Source organism: Rousettus aegyptiacus, unplaced genomic scaffold (assembly GCF_014176215.1).
Source record: "Rousettus aegyptiacus isolate mRouAeg1 unplaced genomic scaffold, mRouAeg1.p scaffold_m13_p_3, whole genome shotgun sequence".
Taxonomy (NCBI): domain Eukaryota; kingdom Metazoa; phylum Chordata; class Mammalia; order Chiroptera; family Pteropodidae; genus Rousettus; species Rousettus aegyptiacus.
The window spans coordinates 99605176-99626126 of NW_023416306.1; the positions used below are offsets into that span (position 1 = coordinate 99605176).

Genomic DNA, 20951 nt, shown 5'->3' on the forward strand with positions numbered 1-20951 from the left:
AGATTAACTAAACTGGATCTGTCTTAAACAGTAAACTCTTTATGCTTTTAAACATATGCTTTTAAAAGAGCAAATTCTGTTTTCTATAACCTGTTTTACAAATAAGTCTCTACTCATTACCTTGTATTCTCTCTTCAGTAAAGATAATGACTGACCAATGGGTTCTGCATAAAGGACTTTATAACATGCTATCTGAAATCCTCGGCACCAGATAACATTTGGAATTCAGAATTTGGGGGATTTTCTATGTATTTCTGCAAGAAGTCTGTGGCAATACAGTGGAATGTATAATCAAACACATTAATATATCTAGTAAAATGTGTGGATATTCATACTGTGTTAGATAAATAGCCTCATGTAAATTCAGTTTTGCCACCAGATTAGTTTCCCACACACATTTTTTCAGAGCTTATCAGATTTTAGAGCTATAGATGAAAGGGTAATACTATGTTGAATACTTTAATATCCTATAGTCCTGTAAAGAATCCATGTTGTCTGTATGTAAACTTTTTGTAGTGATTTAGTGGAAACTTTAAAAGAAAATATTTTCAGTATTTCAGTTTACTGCACTTCAGAGACAGCCACCTGAAACCATATGTTGAGATGGATTATAAGGCCATAACTAGGCTTAGTGAGAAAGAGTGTGAAGATCATTAATTACAGCTCATGGCTGTAAAAGTACAGAGTGGCGACACATTAGCCAAGTATTTGTTATCCCTAATATATCTCACCAACAAGAACCCTTTTGGATCTTTCTACTCCAATTTTGTGTATGTGGGTACACATGTGTAGCTTTTGGTATCACAATGTATTTCAAGTCCACTATGCGCAAAGGTAAGTCTGTCTCTTTAGCAAAATAAAAATATGACAGCACCTTTTTAAGGGGTACAAGTTCTTCTTATTTACAAATTAACTTTTTATAGGTCTACATAATTGCTTTAGAAAGACATAAAAACCACAAACAACCTTTGAAGACCTGTTCAGAAGAAAGTGTTAGAAGTGGGTCATACTCTTCAGATGGACTGCTTGACCTAGTCCACACGGACCTGGGCACACTAAGTAGGCTCTGGCTTGCAGCGCTTCAGGATTTTGCGCTCTTAATTTTGCCTTCAGAATTTGCCTCCCAACTTCCTGTTGAAGGTAAGGGGGTAAAACATTTATACAATTCCTAGAGTGACAGTAACTTCTCGACTCTTCTCTTTTAGCAGGTAATGTTTATCTGAAATATTTTCCCCAGAATAATTTTCATTCATAGAATAAGCATGTGAGAGTTGCTTTGGAGTAGACACACTGAAATTGATTTGCTAGGTCATGAGGCATGTATACCTTACCTCCCAAGCTACTGCTAAATTGCTCTCCAAAGTAGTTATAACAATTTCTATGCCCATCAACATGTTTCTGTTTCACCACATCTCCCCACCATTATATGTTATATGCCTAATTTTTGCCAATCTGTTGGGTGCGAAGTAGTATTTCATTGTTTTCTTTCCTTGAGGATCTTTCTTCCTAGGTTTATATAGGCTGTTTGATTTTTTTCTTCCACAAATCATGAAGTCATAATCTTTACCCGTTTTCTACTTGGCATTTGTCATTTGCTTACTAATTTGTTAATCTTTTATATGTTTTTAGTACTACTCTTTTGTGATTCCATGTCTTGCATTTTCTTCTAGTCAGTAGCTCGTTCTTTCTTTTTACCTTTTCAAAATTAATATAATCAGTCATTCATGGTTTGTGTAATGCCTCATACATTTTTTTACTTAAAATCATAAAGACCTATAAGCTTTACAGTTTTGCTTTTTATACTTTGGACTTTAATGCAACTAGAATTTATTTTGCGTGTATGAAATGGAAATAGGAATCTAATTTATGGTCATTTATTAATATTTCATTTTGGGAACTTCATGTTTGATAGCCACTCTTAATCTTCATGTTATTCCAAAATGACTTTTTTTTTTTTACTCTATGATAAGAATTTTAGGGTCAGTCTGTCAAATTCTATTAGAATTTTAATAGGAATTATACACAAAGAGGTATATAGTATTTATTGTACTTTTCAATAGCATAAAAATGGAAATAAACTTATTTTTATTAATTTAGCAGCAAAAGAGAATGACAGACATAAACCAACATAAGTAAATCTCAAAAACATGTTAGGTGAAAAAAAGCAAGTTCAAAAAGGATACGTACAATATACTGCCTTTTAAGTAAATTTAAAAACAAAATAATAGCATATATATTTTTTAATTTTATTAAATTTATTGAGGTGACATTGGTTAATAAAATTATACAGATTTTAAGTGTACAGTTCTATAATACATCATCTGTATATTGCATTGTGTGTTCACCACCCAAAGTCATCTTCCATCACCATATATTTGACTCTCTTTATTCATTTCTGTTCTACCCCCACCCCCACCCTCCTAGCATATATTATTTATGAATACAAACATCTGCAGTGAAAGTGTAAGACCATTCTTGGGAGTGATTCACACTGACTTGAGGAAAATGGTTACGGAAGGAGGGGCAAGAATAACAAAGTGTTAGGTTTAAAAAAGCAAAAGATTTAATTAAGAAAGGCAAAATGTTATTGTTAATCTTGGAGGTAGGTAAGTAGGTATCAGTATTTGTTTAAATACACATACACACACGTTTGTTGTAAAACATGATTTTAAAAATCACTTCTAGGCCTTTTGGCTTAAGATGAAGTGTAGCGAAATATGATTAAAGATAAAAATTTAAGAATTAGCCTGCAAATTTTAATCAAATTGTAAAGGAACATCAACCCCATGACCCAACAATTTTACTCCCAGGAGAAGTAAAAACATTAATAACATAGCAGCATGGATGAATCTTCAAAAACATTGTTAAGCAAAATTTCAGTCACAAGTGTACACTGTATGTTTTTTTATTTATGTAAGGCAAAACTAATCTGTGTTGATAGAAGTCAGAAAGTAGGGATATTGCCTTGGGGTATTGGGAACTGACTAGAAAAAGGATTTTAACGCAAGTTTTGGGATAATGAAAATGGTCTATATCTAGGTACCGAGAAAAGAAAAAATGTAGTGTGAGCTAATCTCATCTTTTATTCCTCCTGAAACCGTTCGCTTCCCCTTTTTTTGTAGGTGGTGCTTTCTACACAGCAGAGACCAGTGAAAATGCAAAATTGCATTATTACAACTCATGGGCGCTTATCCTTCATGCTACAGCATTGTGGCTTACAAGCACAGGCTTTGTTGTTGCTGACCCAGATGAAGGAGCATCTAATCTCTCAAGGCCTGTGACACCAACTTCCATGTGTCAAGGTTCATCATCTGGGGCTACAGTAAAGTCTCCTGAGGATATCTACACTGATAGATTCCATCTTATTTTAGGTCAGTAAAAGAGCTTACAACCTTCCAATCCTACAGAGTTTTTCTTAAACTGCACTTCACTGTCAATCAGCTCTTGGTGACTGTTACCTCATTCTTCATTAGGTATTAGTCCTAGCCTTGATAAAACTGAGTAAACTTGCATACATTTTATAAAATTGTAAATTTTATGTGTTAAGTCTAGAATCCTATTACAAGCTTCAGCATCAGTTTTTGGTTTTTTTTTTTTTTGGAAGTAGAATATTTGCTTAAAATATTATTGGAAAGCTTCAGCATCAATTTAAATGAATTATGGAAATTACAAGAGAAGCCTAGTTCTTTCCACAGAATTTTCAAAATGTCCATGTGATATCTACAATTGTTATGAATTTCTCAGTAGTGTATATATAAAAGAAATACCAATATACTAGGGGATCATTCCCTCCCCTTTCCTCATTCTCAAGAATTGTAAGGTTCAAAAAATATACTCAAAGGTACTGAATTATAAACAGATATTTAAGGCCAAAGATAAATGAGATTTTTTACATTTATAAACTTTAACCCATTTTTTGGCTTTCTTGAAACTTCATTTTTAAAATGAGATAGCTTTCTAAGGTACAGTGAATTCCTAGAATAAACGAAATAAATAGTTTTAATATTTTACCTAGATCATTCATTACCCATAAAGAAGTTACTGATTAAATGAAACGTGAGGGTTTTAAGGGTAAGTGATTAAGTAAAAGTTATGGTTCATAGAGCTTCTATTATTATTCCTTCCCAGGTCAGACATGACCAGATTTTCTATATATTCTTGGGTATATTAAATTTTTATTCCTATTTGCCTTGAGATAGAACTTTTTAAAAACAGACTTTTATAGAATGTAGGATGGCAGAGCTATTACGAGCATAAGCTGTGCAGTTCGACTACCTCTGTTCAGATTCTTACTGTACCCCATTACAACTAACATTTTATAAATTAAATCACTTAAACTCTGTATATTCATTTCCCTTTCAAAAAGAGCTGTCATAGCACCTGCTTCCTGAGGTATTCCAAGAATTAAATGGAATGGTATGTGTAAAGTTCAGCGCCTAAGACATAGTAATCATTCAATAAATTTAGTCAAAAAAAGGTTATGAGGCTCTATATGTTAAGTTCTCTGGTATAAATTTTATTATAATTTTTGTGTCTTTTAACTATTTTGTAGCAACTACAAATAGTGCACAAGCCTAATTGAGATTATTCTTTGTGTACATGTAGACAAAAACAAACTATTAAAAGACTTGCCTTATCACTTAATTGTTTAGAGTCCTAAATTTATTGTAGCTTATTTGCATTACTTTTTTGTTAAGCTTATTTATACATCTTATCAAAATGGAAAATTTATTATTTAACTTCATAAACTAAGAATCTCAAAAAAGCCTCCTTTTTGTCTGCTTTCTACAGGAATCAGTGTGGAATTTCTGTGTTCCTTGCGCTCAGATTCAACCATGGAAAGCATTACTGCTTGTTTACATGCATTACAGGCCCTTTTAGATGTTCCTTGGCCCAGATCTAAAATTGGCAATGATCAGGTGATTTCTTATTTTTTGTTAGGCTTCTATAGATTTCAAGGAACAGGAACAGAAACATGTTTAGTTTACTACAGCGAACAGGGTGAACACAGAGAAGTAAAAAGAAAACTAAACAGCTGCACAGCAAGGCCTCAGAACTGGAATGCTGTCAGCAACTCTGCTGACCCAGGAGAAATCATGCCTCTGACTGCCACCTTCTGTCTCTGCTTCTGCTGCACTTATTTCTGCTGTGACCAGCTAATCACTCTGCATAGCAGCCCTTCAGTTTTGAAGGTTCTGTTTCGAAGTGTTCAGTACAGTAGTTACTATTTACATGTGGTCTTCCTTCTTTGTCTCTTTCTGCTTTAGTACACCCTGGTCTTTGTATACTCTGTACCTTATATTCCATTTCCCCAAGAGAGAATCTACTTGGTTCATTTAGTTACAAATAATTTCAAATTATTCTTGTGCACTGACTTGTCCATCCGGGTCTTTTAAGAGACTACCGGCTAGCCTATAGGTGGAATCAGAAGCTAATATCTGACCCAGTTCTGACTGTGGTAAAGAAAAAAAAAAATTGTGCAAAGTGTGGCACTTACTTTAACTGCTTTCCTAAGTGCAACTATGCATTGAGCAGGCACCCTTCGCATCATGTATTATCAGTGCACTAAATTTTTATCACTGACTCTTAGATGTTAAGAAACAAAGATGATATGATTTCCTCTTTATACGGACTATTATTTACCTTATTAACACTATATTTTATTAGGTTTAAAGTATTAATCAGGTTGCTGCCAAGTCAAGTATGACTTGGATCATACTTGAATAAATTTTTGCACTTGTTTATTCTGTATGTTAAAACAAATATAACAATAGATTTACTGTTATTTTCAAAGATGAAATAAAACTACTAGAGTAGCCAGTAGAAAAAGGGGGAGAATGAAATAGTATTTGTCTAGTGTTTTTATTCTTTAGTGAAATATCCATTCTGTCCTTATTAACTTACCCACTTATAATGTCATACTTCTTCATTCTTTGTTATTACTAAAAGTCCTTAATATAAATTTGGGCATCTACACAGCAATCTTTATCTTCTTTTATCCAAATTTCTCATCTTGTTTTGGAAATTTCCTTTCTTGTTTTCCCAGTTTAGGACCTGTGTGAAAATGATCTTTTGTCACAGTGCCATCTCCCACAAGATTGGACAAAAACCAATCTGGAGTTGGTTTACAGTGGAGCAACTGTTACATAACTTTATTTCATTAACACCTTTATTTTTTTGTGAGCAATTTATTCTCATTTTCTAAATTTTGTCATAGAATTTAGCATTAGTATTTTTTAAAAAGAAAGTATATTATTTCTAATACAATCTCCCCTAAATGTTTTCTGTGATAGGACTTGGGTATCGAGTTATTGAATGTACTACATCGAGTAATTTTGACCCGAGAATCACCTTCCATTCAATTGGCTTCACTTGAAGTGGTAAGACAGATTATATGTGCAGCTCAAGAACATGTGAAGGAGAAAAGACGAAGTGCAGAAGGTGAATGTTCACTCATAATGTCAAATTAATCACATAGTATCATTACTTTTTAAAGTATTGTTTATATGTCTATGTCATTCTGATAATTAATCATGTGTAGCACCAATGAAACATTTCTAGGTATGGCTTTAAGTCCTCCCATTCACCTTTTCATGTTAGTTTGGATACTGTCAGTAGCTAAACTACTATTCCTAAAGAAAAATGAGAATTTTAATAAACCCCTGGAAGAGGGGAAAGAGATGCCTTGTTCATTGAGTACTTACTTACACTAGCTATAAGTGTTTACCAGTGTACATAGAAAGAACGACTGACAATTTTTCGATGTTTTAGGCTTTGCAAAATGATTAAACTGCTTGTTTACAAATCTAATTTGGTATTGGTGAGTTTATCACTTAAGATTACATTTGACTGCATGTAACAGTGGATTTAAAACACAAAGACTTATTCTCTCATCTAAAAGAAGTTCAGAGGTAGGCAGTCCTGGGATGGCAAGGCAGCTTCTTAAAGGCATCAGGGACCTCAGTTCCTATCTCTGTGTTATGGTCACAAGATCAGTGTTGGAGCTCCAGCTGTCAGGTTCACATTCTTTACAGCAAAGAGTCAACCAGATAATATTTTAAGGTCAAGAGGATTACTAAGGATTTCTTTTGATTCATTACAATAAGAAGTTGTAATAAAGACAACTACTTTTACTTTCATGATTGCTTTCTCTTTCAATCTTTAATGACCAAGACTTGAGCCATTTAAATGTGTTGCCTACAACAGAAATGAACTAAGTTGTCATCTACCAGAAGCAAAGTAAATACTAAATGTTTATTCAACACTGTTCTTTCTGTCTTTTAGTTGATGATGGGGCTGCTGAAAAGGAAACCCTGCCAGAATTTGGAGAGGGAAAGGACACAGGAGGACTTGTGCCTGGAAAATCTTTGGTTTTTGCAACACTGGAATTATGTGTATGCATTCTTGTTAGACAGCTCCCAGAACTAAATCCTAAATTGACAGGTAGCTCAGGAGTAAAAGCTACAAAGCCACAGATGCTGTCAGAAGATGGAAGTAGACTGGTTTCAGCTGCATTAGTTATCCTCTCTGAACTTCCTGCAGTGTGCTCTCCTGAAGGTATGCTGTGGTATGTGATTGCTTTACTTGACCTGGAAGGAGAGAAATGGTTTTATTGGATAAAGAAGATAATGGTTGTTAATCCTTTTCTCATTAAACCAAATCTGACCCAAAAGTTTGAGTAATGTTATTAATCCTCAAAGATTAACATTGCATTCTAGTAATTTGTTTTTACTAAAAGGGTCAAAGTAAATATAGAGACAACATGTACTACAGATGTACTCTTTTATAGTCGACAGTATTTCATACTAGTCAGTGGCAATTATTCATTCTTGGGCATTTTTTGGTATACAATATCCAATGGACTTGCCCTCAGTGATGACAGAAGTTTGTCATCATATCCATTTCTGTTTGGAATCAAGTCCATACTTTCAACATAGCATTTTAAGGCTCTCTATAGGGTTCTACTGAGCCACTACTTCCTCATACCTTCTGTGTGAATCTTAAACCCAGGAGTCTTCATGCTTATTATCCCTGCTCTGTGCTATTGTCCATGGTGTCACTTGATCTGAAGTGACTCCATCCCTTCTCTCCTATTGAAAATTTTGTCTTTCTTTGAAGTTCAACTCCAGGACTACTTCATTTCTGAGGCCTATGTGTATGTGTGTGTGTGTGTATATGTGTGTGTTGTTTCTGTATGTAGATACTTAGTTTTTTGTGTGTCATATAGAGGCATTATATGTAATTGATTATCATCTATAAACAAGATACATACACACACACAAGTATATACAGATGTGTGTCTTATTTCCAATGAAATTTTTATCCTCTAGGAAATGTAGCACATAATAAATAGATACTTAGTACTTAATACTTTTTCATTGGTAAGCATATTTCCGCTTAAATGTGTCTTGACCAATTTATGTGCTCTCTTATTTTTAACATGACTTTAAATTTTAATTTGAATTGAAACCTGTATTCCCGTTCTCACACACTGCCTTACGCCAGGAGTTGCAGAAAAAGTGCCTGGCAGAAGATTAGGTTAGTAAAAATATATAAATTTTGTTGAGTAGCCTCTGGGAAAATTGAGCTTATATCTCATTTTAAACATACTGACTCTTTAGTGGCCATGAAAACTTTATTTATTTTTTTCCTCCTCTTTAATCCTCTGTACCACTTCCATCCCTGACCTATGGATGTTGCCATCTCCCCTTAAGAACTGGATCTCTGAAGGCAGGGCATCTCCTCCCACGCACTTGTGACATGCACCTGGGGCCTAGTTCACCCGGGATATGGTCCGGCTCCACCTCGGGGGTGAACCCAGGACCTTCTACGTGTAAAGCAGACATCATAACCACTACGCTATAGAGCCAACCCTATGAAAACTTTAATATTTCGTCTTGAGTGGATTGCTATAAATTCCTTGAAAAAAGATTTTAATATAAAATAAATTCAAATGGACAGTGGTGATGACTGTACAGCTTGTGAATGTACTTAATGGCACTGAATTGTACACTTTAAAATGGTTGAAGGGGTAAATTTTATGTTGTGTATATTTTACCATACCAAAAAGAAAATAAAGATAAAAAAAATAAACTCGACATTTGCTAACTACCAAGTAAAACAAAATAAGACAGCAAAAGATGATACAGTTTAAGTAACATCAATTATAACCAACATGTAATCCAATCTTTAAAATCTAAGTTACTTAAATTATCTTAACAATTATCAATTTTTATAAAAATGATCTTAAAAGAGAGAAATCTTTGACATTACCTTACTGATTGATGATTTCTTTTTGGTAACTGTATACATAGACTGAAATACAGAGTGTTTTTAAATATATATCTTACAGGAAGCATCTCAATTCTCCCTACCATATTGTTCCTCACAATTGGGGTCCTCAGAGAAACTGCTGTGAGATTACCTGGTGGCCAGTTATCTTCAACAGTTACAGCCTCTCTTCAGGCTCTGAAAGGAATATTGTCTTCTCCGATGGCCAGAGCAGAAAAGAGCCACACTGCTTGGACTGACCTTCTCCGTAGTGCTCTAACAACAGTTCTTGACTTTTGGGATCCAGGTAATTAAAGCTCTTTGGAAGTAGTTGTTCAGTTCGTTTTAAAAAGCAAGAGAGAGAGAGATGATTTTTTTGAGAATGATATATTGATCATGTTTGGCAGTCTCACCTAGAAGAGACCACAGTCACTCCATATGTGTTTAGAGAATGTATCTAAGTAGATAGAAACATCTAAGTTCTTATTTTAGTATCTTTAACCTTTAATACAAATAAAATGATTGGCAGCCCTATGTCAACAGTGAAAAACCTTTAAATGTAATATTATGCTAATTTAAAAATGTAATATGATCCATGACTAGCTGGCAGAACTTTTTAATATATGCAGTATAGTGAAAAGTGCATAAGCTATGCATTATAAATATAAAATAAGACCAATCTGTTTCATATCCTCACACTTATTAGCTAACTAGCCAAGTTACCCAGCTTCTCTGAGCCTTAGTTTTCTCATTAAAGAAATAAGGATATTATGTTTCAAGAAATTGTTAGAGCAGTAACATAATACATGAAAAGCATCTCACTTATTACCTGGCATGTATCAATAAGTGATAGCTAGTATTCAGTATCCATTAAAATTTGTTTACTCTTGTTATGTAGTTTTCACTTTCAGCATATGATACAGTGATTATAAAAAAATTTTTAGACAAATTGTAAATTATCTCCACTTTTCTTGTTCTGTTTATAAACGTCACAGTTCACCATATTTGATTTCATATGGTAAAGAAGGTTCAGCTGAATTCAGCATTTATTGACCACCAACTTTGTACCCAAAGTTGGGAGTCTATTATCTTTAAATTGCTATAGGGTATGATTAATAACATAAAGTACTCCTTGAAGGCAAAAGTAATATCTTAATGATCACTGTATCTCTAATACAATAAAAAGAAACTTGCAAAAATGAGAGTAATCAGCTCTGTTTGAGTGAATCAAACATAGTATCACAGGTAGGAGTCTCTGGAACTTGGGGAAGAAAGAATTTTATTAAGGAGCCAGATCTGTGAAGGGAATAAGGGAAAGCAATATTGAGAAAAAGAAGTCAGACTGCAGTGTAGGCCCCAGAGAAGCACAGTGAACCTGAGAGCTCTGGAGATTGCCCATCAGAATGTCTCACATAGGATAGAAATGGCCTGGCCTTTTTCTGCAGGTGTGGGCTGCCCCAGGAAGGATGTGATCTTGGTCAAGGCAACTTTGTAGTTAAGGCCAACCCTGAAGGAGCTTAGAGCTAACCACACTCTCCATAGCTGGGTATCACCTTCCTCTACAAGGGCAATTTCAGTGATAAACCTCTGTATCTGCCACAAGAGGCTTCTCAAAAAGTCAGTTTCTAAAAGGATTAGCAAGCATTCTTCACAGGACATCGTACATAGGGGTTCTAATCACAGAATTTTGATCAAAAACCTAGGAACCTAATTATTATGGTACATTTTGAGACAGCTAGTAGAGAAGTGAGAGAATGTACATTTGATGGAAAAACGTAGTAGGGTGGTAATTAGTAGAGAAAGAAATAAAGTTGGATGGTACATAGGGCCAGATTATGGAGGGTTTGGTGTGATCTGTAATCTGGACTGCTTTTAATATGCATGTGGAATCACTAAAGAGTTTTAAGGAGAGTGAAGTGATGGGATTTCCATTTCTGAAGAATCACTCTGACTGCGGTATAAAAAAGAACGAGATTCTGGAAATAGTAGCAGTAAGAGGAGTAAAATAATGAAAACTAAAAAACTAAGCATGTACTAAGAATTTACTAATGGTTTGGTTTAGGTGTTGAAATATAGGGTGACTGCAATCAACAGAAATACCAAAGTGAGCATTTTTAGGGGAAGATAGTGAAGCTGAATTTGAAATGCCTATAAGATAATCAAGTAGAACAGAGTATGTAGAGGTCTGGCATTTGAGGAAGTCTGGACTAGAGATGATTTTAGATTACATGTATTTGGGAGTTGTTGGTGCAACCTATAGGATGGTCGAAATTACCCAGTTTGAGTTTATGGAGCAAGATGAGAAGAGGGTCAGAAGAGGCAGTCACAGAAGCCAAATAAAAGAGTTTTAATGGTGAGGGAGTGGTCAGCAATGTATGATGTTGGGGTACAAATAAGAGGTAAGGAAAGGGAAGAATCCATTATAGGCTCCTCTTACAGAAAGAAGAGAAAGCTGAGAGAAGGTGTAGGATCAAGGACATTTTTTTTTTTTAAGATGAGACTAGTATGAGTTCGTGCCTAATGGGAAAAAAAGGTAGAGGTAGACTTGGAAGTATTAGTGATCGAAAGAACATCTCTTTCTAGGAAGGAAGAAATAATATTCACTAAATTTTAGAAAGATAAACCTCTGCCAGTGAGAGCAAAGAAAAGAAGATAAGGGGGGAAAGTAGTAGGTATAATTTTATGTTGCGAGTGATTATGAGCTTGACTCATCACACACACACACACACACACACACACACACACACACACACACACACACACACACACACGCTTTTTGTTGTGCATCAGGGAATGAGGTTAGGACCTTGAGGATTTTGACTAGCTACTGAGAGGAATTAAAGAAGGAGTTGATTATAACAGGAAATCATTTACTGCATAACAAATTTCCCCAAAACTTAGTGGCTTTAAAACAACAAACATTTATCATCTGTAGTTATGAGTCAGGAACTCAGAGCCCCTTAGCTGGGTGTTTCTGTCTCAGGGTTTCTCATGAGGTTGCTGTTAAGATACTGGCCAGGATTGCAGCTAAGTAAATCCATTTCCAGGGTGACTCACTCAAGGCTCTTGGCAAGACCCTCTCTGGCTGTAAGCAGGAGGCTCCACTTCTTTACCACATAGGCTTCTCCATGGGGCTACTGCTAAGGGAACTTTGCATCTATCCTAATGGGAAAAAAATAGATTAAAAGGGGGGTGGGGAATGGGAATACAGTCATCTGCTGCATAACGACAATTCAGTCAAAGACAGACTGCATATACAATGGTGGTCCCATAAGATTATAACTGACTCTAAACAAAAGTTTGTTTGGATGTTAAGAGAAAAGGCTGGACTAAACTATGGTGTTGAATTTACTGCTAGCTCTGAGTGGTGTAAATAAACAGAAGGCTTAGCATGCTGTCCACCAGAGAGGCCAGGGCCAGGACTTGGCGAGTGAGCAGGAGGAGCAGGCTGGAGAAAAGGGGTGCTCAGGACCCCATCTCCACACCCACCCCTGCCTGCCCCTTCACACACAAATTCACTTCCCTTCCCTCTGTTTCTTTTAATCTGTCTTTCCTCACAGTCCTGTTCTCTCAGAAACTCCCTTCCCACCATTTCCTCTACCTTTCCTCTTTCCCTCCTTCCCCTCCTCACTCTCATCATTATTTCTAGTTTCAAGCTTTATCTCTCTGAGTCTCTTTGATCTCTGTTCTCCCTTTTACTCCCTCTCTCTCTCTTTCCTCTTCCCTCCTTTCTTCCTCCTTCTGACATCTCTTCCTCCAAAGGTTCCTCCCTCCACAGCCCTCTACCACCCCCCCCAACTCATGCCCACTCACAAGTACATGTATTTTTACTGTACCCTTTCTAAGTTTAGATACACAAATACTATTATATTACAGTTGGCTACAGTATTCAGCACAGTAACATGCTGTACCTGTTTGTAACCTAGGAGCAGTAGACTACACCATATAGCCTAGGTGTGTAGTAGGCTCTACCCTAGGTTTGTGTAAGTGCATTTTGTGATATTTGCACAATGACGAGATCACCTAACGCATTTCTCAGAACATATCCCTGTCGGTAAGCGAGGCATAACTGTACGGGAATTTTAGAAGAAATGGGATGAGGAACCCAGAACAGTTTTATCTTACTGAGAATAAAAAAAATAAATAAAAAAAAAAAAAACATTTTTTTCTAAACAGAGTGACTATGTTGTAATTTCAAGTTGCTATAAATGACTAAAAATAACTCGATTGTATTGGAAGTAGCATAGCATCATGGTTAACAGTTTGCTCTGTGGAATCAAACTGTCTGCCTTACTAATCATGTGACTTGGACGAATGATTGAATTTCTATTCCTCAATCTCTCATCCATAAAATAGAAATAAGAGTACATGCTTTAACTGCACACAAATTTCATTTCTTTAATAGAGTTTTTTTTTTTCTCTGATTCAAGCTGGTTTTGCCCAGACAAAAGCATATTGGCTCCCTTGCTTTTTCCACCCTTATCCTTCCACCTCTGTATGCCTGCTTCTTTAATCATTAAGCCTTACAACAGATTAACCGAGCCTCAGGTCTAAATTCATGAGGACAATAGGTTTCAGTTAGACCTTAGACCAAGGATAACATCTTGGCTTTAGATGTGTTTCAGTCCAAGGCCCATTGAGACAAAACAACCCCAGCAGGCCATGGGTCAAGCTTTGAGTGATAGCTCACCAGTGTCTCCCAGACTGGCAGCTCTCTAAAATAAATCCTTAACTTTCTTTGGTACAAACCTGTACGTGTCTGATTGACTTAGACACACACAGGCCGTCGGCCCCCTTTTGCTCTGGTAACACTACCTCATGGTACTATTGTGAGGATTAAAGATTTATTGCGTATGAAGTGCTTACAATAATGCTGTCATGATTTGAAGTGTTGACCATGTGCCTATTCTACCTCACAATTATTCAGATTATCTTTATAAAATCAATCTCGTCCGTAATATTTTGCTTTCATTGCTACTCTCTCTCACGTGTCAGCCCAGATATCAATCTCCTCAAGGCTTTTTCTGACCACCCGGTATAGCAGCTCCTGTATTGCTTTATATTATTTTAATTATTTTTTTATATTCACAGACCTTGTGACTAGCTGAAATTAAATCATTTATTTACTTTCTGGGATATAGTGTATTTTCTCTGTACATTATATCTCAGTGCCAGAAAGAGTGCTGGTTCATAGTATCTTAAATATTTGTTGAATGAATGTTACTAAAACTTCTCCCTTCCTCCATCTCCCCCCATATATAATATATAGCAGTCATTTTCTCATAAGTAGCACTCTGTTCTTATACAATTTAATTAGTTGAATTTGCCATTCCTTTTCAAATAATACTGATTTTTCACAGCAGGCTTATTAAAATTATTTAATAAGAGCCTGACTTTGGGAAATGAATTACAGTTATGGAAAATTTCTTAAAATGATTGGTGTGAAAGAGACGAAAAGTTTTGCTTCTGGAGATATTGATTTTTAAGTTATTAAGAAACAAAAGACCCATAAAGAACCTTTGACCCTCTCCCCTTGCCTGCCTCAGAGATTCAGATGGGGAAAATCTGTTCCAGGAAAGAATCATAACATATTCACCTTTGCCTAATCTGAACTGAGTTTGGTAGACGGAGCAGTGTCCAACAGGGGCCTGTTTACTAGACAGCCCCACTCCCCCACCACCCCCGTCTCATTATTTCTGCATTGCCTAGCAAAACTTTACCTGCCTGTTATGTTCTCTCTTCCTCAATTACTTGTAAATGGCCCATTCTCACTTAAAATCTGAGATCCCATTCCCCCCTTTCTCCTTTGTCCAGAATTTCATATAAACCCAGTGTTGCCTCTCTGTCTTTGGAATCTTCATGTTTAATGTGAATCCCCGTGCACATATGTTAAAATTTTATTTTCTCCTGTTAATCTGACTCTGTTAATTTATTAGCCCAGCCAGAAGAACTTAGAAGGTGAAAGTTTTGTTTTGTTTTATTTTAGCCGCCCCACACCACCACATTGGCCTATTGCAGCTATTTCCAGATTTTTTCCTGTACTGTTAAGAAATGGTATATGTAGCAAAATACTAAGGTATTTTCAGTTGACATGGATATTATCAAAATATGAATGCTTTAAACTTAACAAAGAAAAAACAATTGTCCAAGCATTTCTGTATTGCTGCACGATAAAAATAGTAATATAATGGCCAACACATATTAAGTATTATGGACAACATGCTATTCTAATGGATTAACTCATTTAATCCTTATAACTTGATAAATGTAAGTATTATTATTGCCATTTTACAGATGAGAAAGCTGAAGACAGGGTTGGATGTCCAAAGTCACACAACTAGTAAATGGATATTCCTAGTAAATGTGTACATGTATTTACTGGTGTCTTTATCTGTGAAGATTTTAATTATTTTGGTAATCCTTGGCTCTAGAATTGCCTACAATGCACACTTTTAAACCTGCAACATTTGCCAGGATTCTTAAAGTCAGTCACTGGTCTGTATCTGTTATGTACACAAAGGAAATTGTCATAAATCCTTTTTCTCTTTAGTAGATGGAACACATCAAGAACTTGATGAAGTCAGTCTGCTTACTGCTATCACAGTATTTATTCTGTCTACCAGTCCAGAAGTAACTACCATCCCATGCCTTCAGAAGCGCTGTATTGAGAAATTTAAGGTTACTCTTGAGATAAAAGATCCTATGGTAAGTGTATTTAACAGAGAGATATTTTTAATAGAAATGTGTTTAGACTTTTCTAAAACTTTTCTTTGTGATTTTTGTTGACTCCAACAAGAAGTATCAGACTAAATTTTTATTTTTAGGTCTGGATTGATTCCTATTCTTGCAGTAACAAGAGGATAGAGCATAGTTGGAGAAAAGTAAAGGAAATGTTAAAGAATAAATAAATTTGAAGGAGGGGCATCTCAAAATTGATATATCTCTAGAACTTTACAAGGGACATTTAGTAAGATACATTGTAGCTTATTATAGTAGATTTCCTTTTAAAAAAATGAGAAAAGAAAAAGAAAAAATAAAGGAAGATTCCATCCAGCACATCCCTTTAATATACGATTGTGAAATAATGGTACCCATTCCAGAAACACAAGTTGATCCCATTGCTTTATGGTCCCTTCATTTGCTGGATTAATTTTCTATTTCTTTATGTGCTACAAAATGAATTTGTAGCACATGATCACAAATATATCAGCTCCTAAAATATAGGAACCACATTTTCTCTGAAAAAAAAAAATAATCATCCAAATACCATCATAATGAATTAAATAAAGGGTGACTTATATAGTAAGTCCTTACTTAATATCTTGGATAAGTTCTGCAACTTTAAGCAAAAGAACGCATAAAGAAAACAATTTTACCAGAGGCTAATTGATATAAACAAGAGTTAAGTTCCTTAGGCATGTCATCAACATTATTCAAGGACCTGCTGTATTTGATGTATAATTATCTCCTTTGTTCTTCTGTCCTATTTGTTGCCTACAGCATTGCAAGGAGCTTTATGCAGCAGTCTCAAAGTGATGGTTCTGATGTGTGATGACACATAGTTAATATGATGCAGACGTGGTTCTTTAAAATCTTAAGACCATGAAATTTGAATTTCAGATATATGTGATGTTTTTTATCTACAACATTTTCTGAAATCTCCAAAATGTGTGTGTGTGTGTGTGTGTGTGTGTGTGTATGTGTGTGTGTGTGTTTTGGTTTGATCTTGACTTTATAGAGTATAGAGGGGCACATGAGAGGGAAAATGGAAACTAGAGAAAAGAAAAATTAACTATATGATAGGGAAGGCAAATAAGTTATCCTTCTCTGTCATACCCACATGCCCCTGTTCCCAGTTAAAACTGTCAAAACCACTGTTGTCAGTTTGCAAGTTAGAATACCTATTATACTACTTGGACTTTCAAAATTAGAACTAATTTAGGAGTGGCTCCATAGTGTAGTGGTTAGCACGTCTGCTTTACACAGAAGGTCCTAGGTTTGCACCCCAGGTGGAGCAACGGACCATACCCCTGGTGTGCCTGGCCCCCAGGGTGTGCCAGGCCCCAGGGGAGCTCAGCGAGCTCCTGGGAGGAGACACCCCACCTTCAGAGATCCAGTTTTTTTTTGGGGGGGGGGAGGTGGATTAAAGAGGGGAAAAAAATAAAAAATAAAAGTAAATTAGAAATAAATACCTTTTTTAAATTTACTTTTTTAAAATTTACATTAAAATCTACATTTTAATATAAATGTAAATTTATATTTACGATTTATACTGTTTTTGTCTCTTACCTGATTAGGTACAGATCAAGACCTATCAGCTCCTACTTTCCATTTTTCAGTATCCAAATCCAGCTGTTTCCTACCCTTACATTTACTCGTTAGTATCCTCTATCCTGGAAAAACTACAGGAAATCGACAAGAGAAAACCTGAAGACACTACTGAGCTTCAGATCTTTCAAGAAGGCATAAAGGTCTTGGCATCCTTGGTAGCTGTTGCTGAAGAGCAGCATCGTAAGTGTTAGCTCTAAATTCATACTGTATCAGAATCTGTCCAGAATCAGAAATTAAATTGATATTTAAAATGTAAAACATTCAATTAGTCACTTAACATTATATTTTTATATTCATCAAAAGGCAGTGTTATGTTAATCCCAAGTAGTATTAATCTGGAAGAAGAGATGGGAAAAGTTGTTTTCTCCTTAAGTGGGGAAATATGAGCACAGATCAAGTGTGTTTACAACTTTGTATAATAAACACTTACATCCCTGAATGTAGGGCTTACATCATTTGTTTATTTTTCAGGCTCTCAGCTGGTGGCCTGTCTTCTGCCCATCCTCATTTCCTTCCTTTTGGATGAGAATGCTCTGGGTTCAGCAACTTCCATAATGAGAAATTTACATGACTTTGCTTTGCAAAATCTCATGCACATTGGGCCTCAGTATTCATCAGTGTTTAAAAGTGTAATGGCTTCTTCTCCAGCCCTGAAAGCCCGCCTTGAGGCTGCTGTAAAGGGCAATCAAGAAAGTGTCAAAGTCAGGATGCCAACATCTAAACATACTAAGCACTCTGGAAAGAATTCAAGCATCCAATTAAAGACCAATTTCCTCTGATGTTTAGGGGGTTTTTTTGTTTGTTTGTTTTTGACTAGTAAGCACCTTAATACAGTACTTTATCATTTCCTTCTCTTTGGGAACTAAGGTGACATTTTAGACACAAGTGCACTTGGAGATCTGGTTGATTGTTTTAATTTAAATAGCAGTGAGTTTTCAAAGTAATAGCAAACTTAGCATTTTTGTGGGGGGGCTTTTTCCATTTAATAACACAACGGCTCTGTTAGAATTCTTGCCAGGAATTCAAGAAAATGCTAAAGAACTTCATTTACTAAACAATCCACTGCTTTAAAAATGAAATGATTTTCTTTTGACAGTTCATACACACGTGGTATCCTTAATACTATGACAGATTTAACTCTATTATAAATTATCTGCATTTATATTGTATCCCAATTGCTAATTTTACATTTTGCCTTATTCAGTAATTGTATTAAACTTTCTTGGATTTCTCAAACAACATAAATGATTGGAAAGCTGTTTAGGGAACTCGATTTAGAAGTATTCAGTATGTAATAGTACACATTTGTTATAGCCCTACAGTGTGACTTAAGATTTGGTGTCTACACATATCATGAGTTGTCACCATCTTTTGGTTTTGTTCATATTGGGTTCAGAAAATGAGAATTTTCCTAATTTGAAATAGAATAAGACATTTCCACTTCAGTTTCTCAAATAAATTTTCTGTTAACTCTGTTCCTAACAATTTTGTTCATTTTCATTTGTGGCAAACGTTCATACTGATGAGTTTAATGTAGATGCATTTCTATATTTAAATCAGCTATGGGTTTATATAAATGTCAAATTTAGTGCAACAAATTTAGATCATCAATGAATACAAGATTTTTTTTAACATGACATGTATTTTAATATATAACAAACTAATGATAGTCATATTGGTTAAAAAATATTTTTTAACTGTTGGTGATCATTGACTTTCCTTCCACTTCAGTGTTATAATCTTTGACTCGAGCACTATGTTGAAACAAAGCATTTCCTTGTTAAAAATTAAAAACCAAAGTGATAGGGGCAGAACTGGGAAAACACTGAGTCAAGCAAGAGCAATGTGATGTGTTCTATTTTATTATGTTTGTATGTAAATACTCTTGTAAATTGTTCAGAATGAAGACATTTGACAAATTCTAACTATAATTTTTCTAATTTACATAAATAAAGCTAATTTTCTTTATTCTTGTATTTGAAATTATTTATCCACATAAGATGGCTGGTTAATCTCACAGATTCCAGAAAATCAATTCTGTGGAGCAAATAATATCCTTTGTAAGTTAGCCTTTTTTCTCAAAGGAGCCCTTTCTTTGGAGCAATTTTTACAATGGTTTGGATTCTCTGTCTTCTTAAGGGTCTCTAGGAATTTGTATACTTCTTACTGTTTCCCTCACCTGAACGCCCTTCCCTTTGTTCTATTTAGCGACTGTCACTCCTTTTAGGCCTGGCTTAAATGTCACCATGTCTCCTCCCCTTCATAAATCTCCTTTACACTCTTTCCCTCTTCTTACACCAAACAAATTTAACTGCTTCCTCATGTGTTCTGGTAGTAGGTTATACATTCTTCTATGCATAGAACATCATTGTTGCATTTTAATATCCTGTCTTCTTAGACTGTGCCTCCTCAAAGGGAGAAATATTTTCTGTAACTGCCTCTGTAGCATCAACTAGTACTCAATAACTTGAATTGGAATGATTTAGGATGGAGTTGAGCTCAGAAATTTACTCCTTTGCCAAGGCAAATGCTAAACTGGGTGGTTCTCATAACTTATGAATTTGATTTGGGGGGAGGGGGTGTTTGTATTGTTTGATGCGTTTAGTTGTGTCATTTGGTTTGTTTGTTTAAAACAAGACAACAGGCCCACAATGGAGTTGTTTATGCTAAGCCCCTTATTTATCACACTAAAACTTAATTGCAGTTTCTCCCAGAAATGGAATCGTACATCCATCAGTCCAGAATCTTATCAGCACTAGGAGGTCATCTGCCCAAAAGTCCCCTACAATCCCCTAAAGAAAGTGACCATGCCACAACCAGTCTGCTTTCTGCTAGTGTAACCTTGTTCCCACTTCCTTCTGCCTCTAAGTCTTCTATTTTCTATAGCTCCTCAGAGCTATCTGCCAGATGGGATGCTGCCTGATTCATGAATTGTTAAAACAAGATCTTTAAAATATACTCAGTTGAATTTTAGTTTTTATCAATTTTTAAACATGATTTATACTCATCGTTTAGTGATATGTTGTCCATAATTGTTTGGCTTAAAGGTGCTGTGTGAATGTCAACAGGAAAAAAATACTACGTCCACTGTCATAGAATTAGGAATTTTGAGTTAGGCTCTGTCCTATAGCCTTTTTTAAAATGTATCAAGACAGCCAGTTTACTACAACATTGAATTAGCGAATATATCCTTACAGATAAGAAAAAGCTTGACAGCTGAGATTTGAACTCATCTTTCTGATCCTAGTGTCTGTGTGTGGCAGTCCCGTTTCCACAAAAGTATAGTTCTCTTTTGTTTTTTCTTTCTTTTAGCTTTTCTTTCAATGTTCCAGGTTCCCTCCAGGGCCTTC

At 35.4% G+C, this 20951-nt stretch overlaps 1 protein-coding gene across 6 annotated transcripts in view; it reads left to right on the plus strand.

Moving 5' to 3' along the window:
* Positions 1–19569, plus strand: part of HEATR5A (HEAT repeat containing 5A) — an 87723-nt gene extending 68154 nt beyond the window's left edge. For 4 of the 6 annotated variants that reach the window (XM_016123648.2, XM_016123649.2, XM_016123646.2 and 1 more), the window contains exons 28-36: positions 924–1140; positions 3123–3371; positions 4792–4919; positions 6294–6441; positions 7285–7557; positions 9353–9577; positions 15821–15975; positions 17568–17781; positions 18073–18380. In XM_016123648.2, the coding sequence (XP_015979134.2) occupies positions 924–1140; positions 3123–3371; positions 4792–4919; positions 6294–6441; positions 7285–7557; positions 9353–9577; positions 15821–15975; positions 17568–17781; positions 18073–18380 (1917 nt within the window). Of the gene's footprint in view, positions 1–923; positions 1141–3122; positions 3372–4791; positions 4920–6293; positions 6442–7284; positions 7558–9352; positions 9578–15820; positions 15976–17567; positions 17782–18072 lie in introns of all 6 variants that reach the window. The other 2 variants (XM_016123645.2, XM_016123650.2) reach the window with 2 other exon arrangements.
* Positions 19570–20951: the final 1382 nt, after the last annotated feature.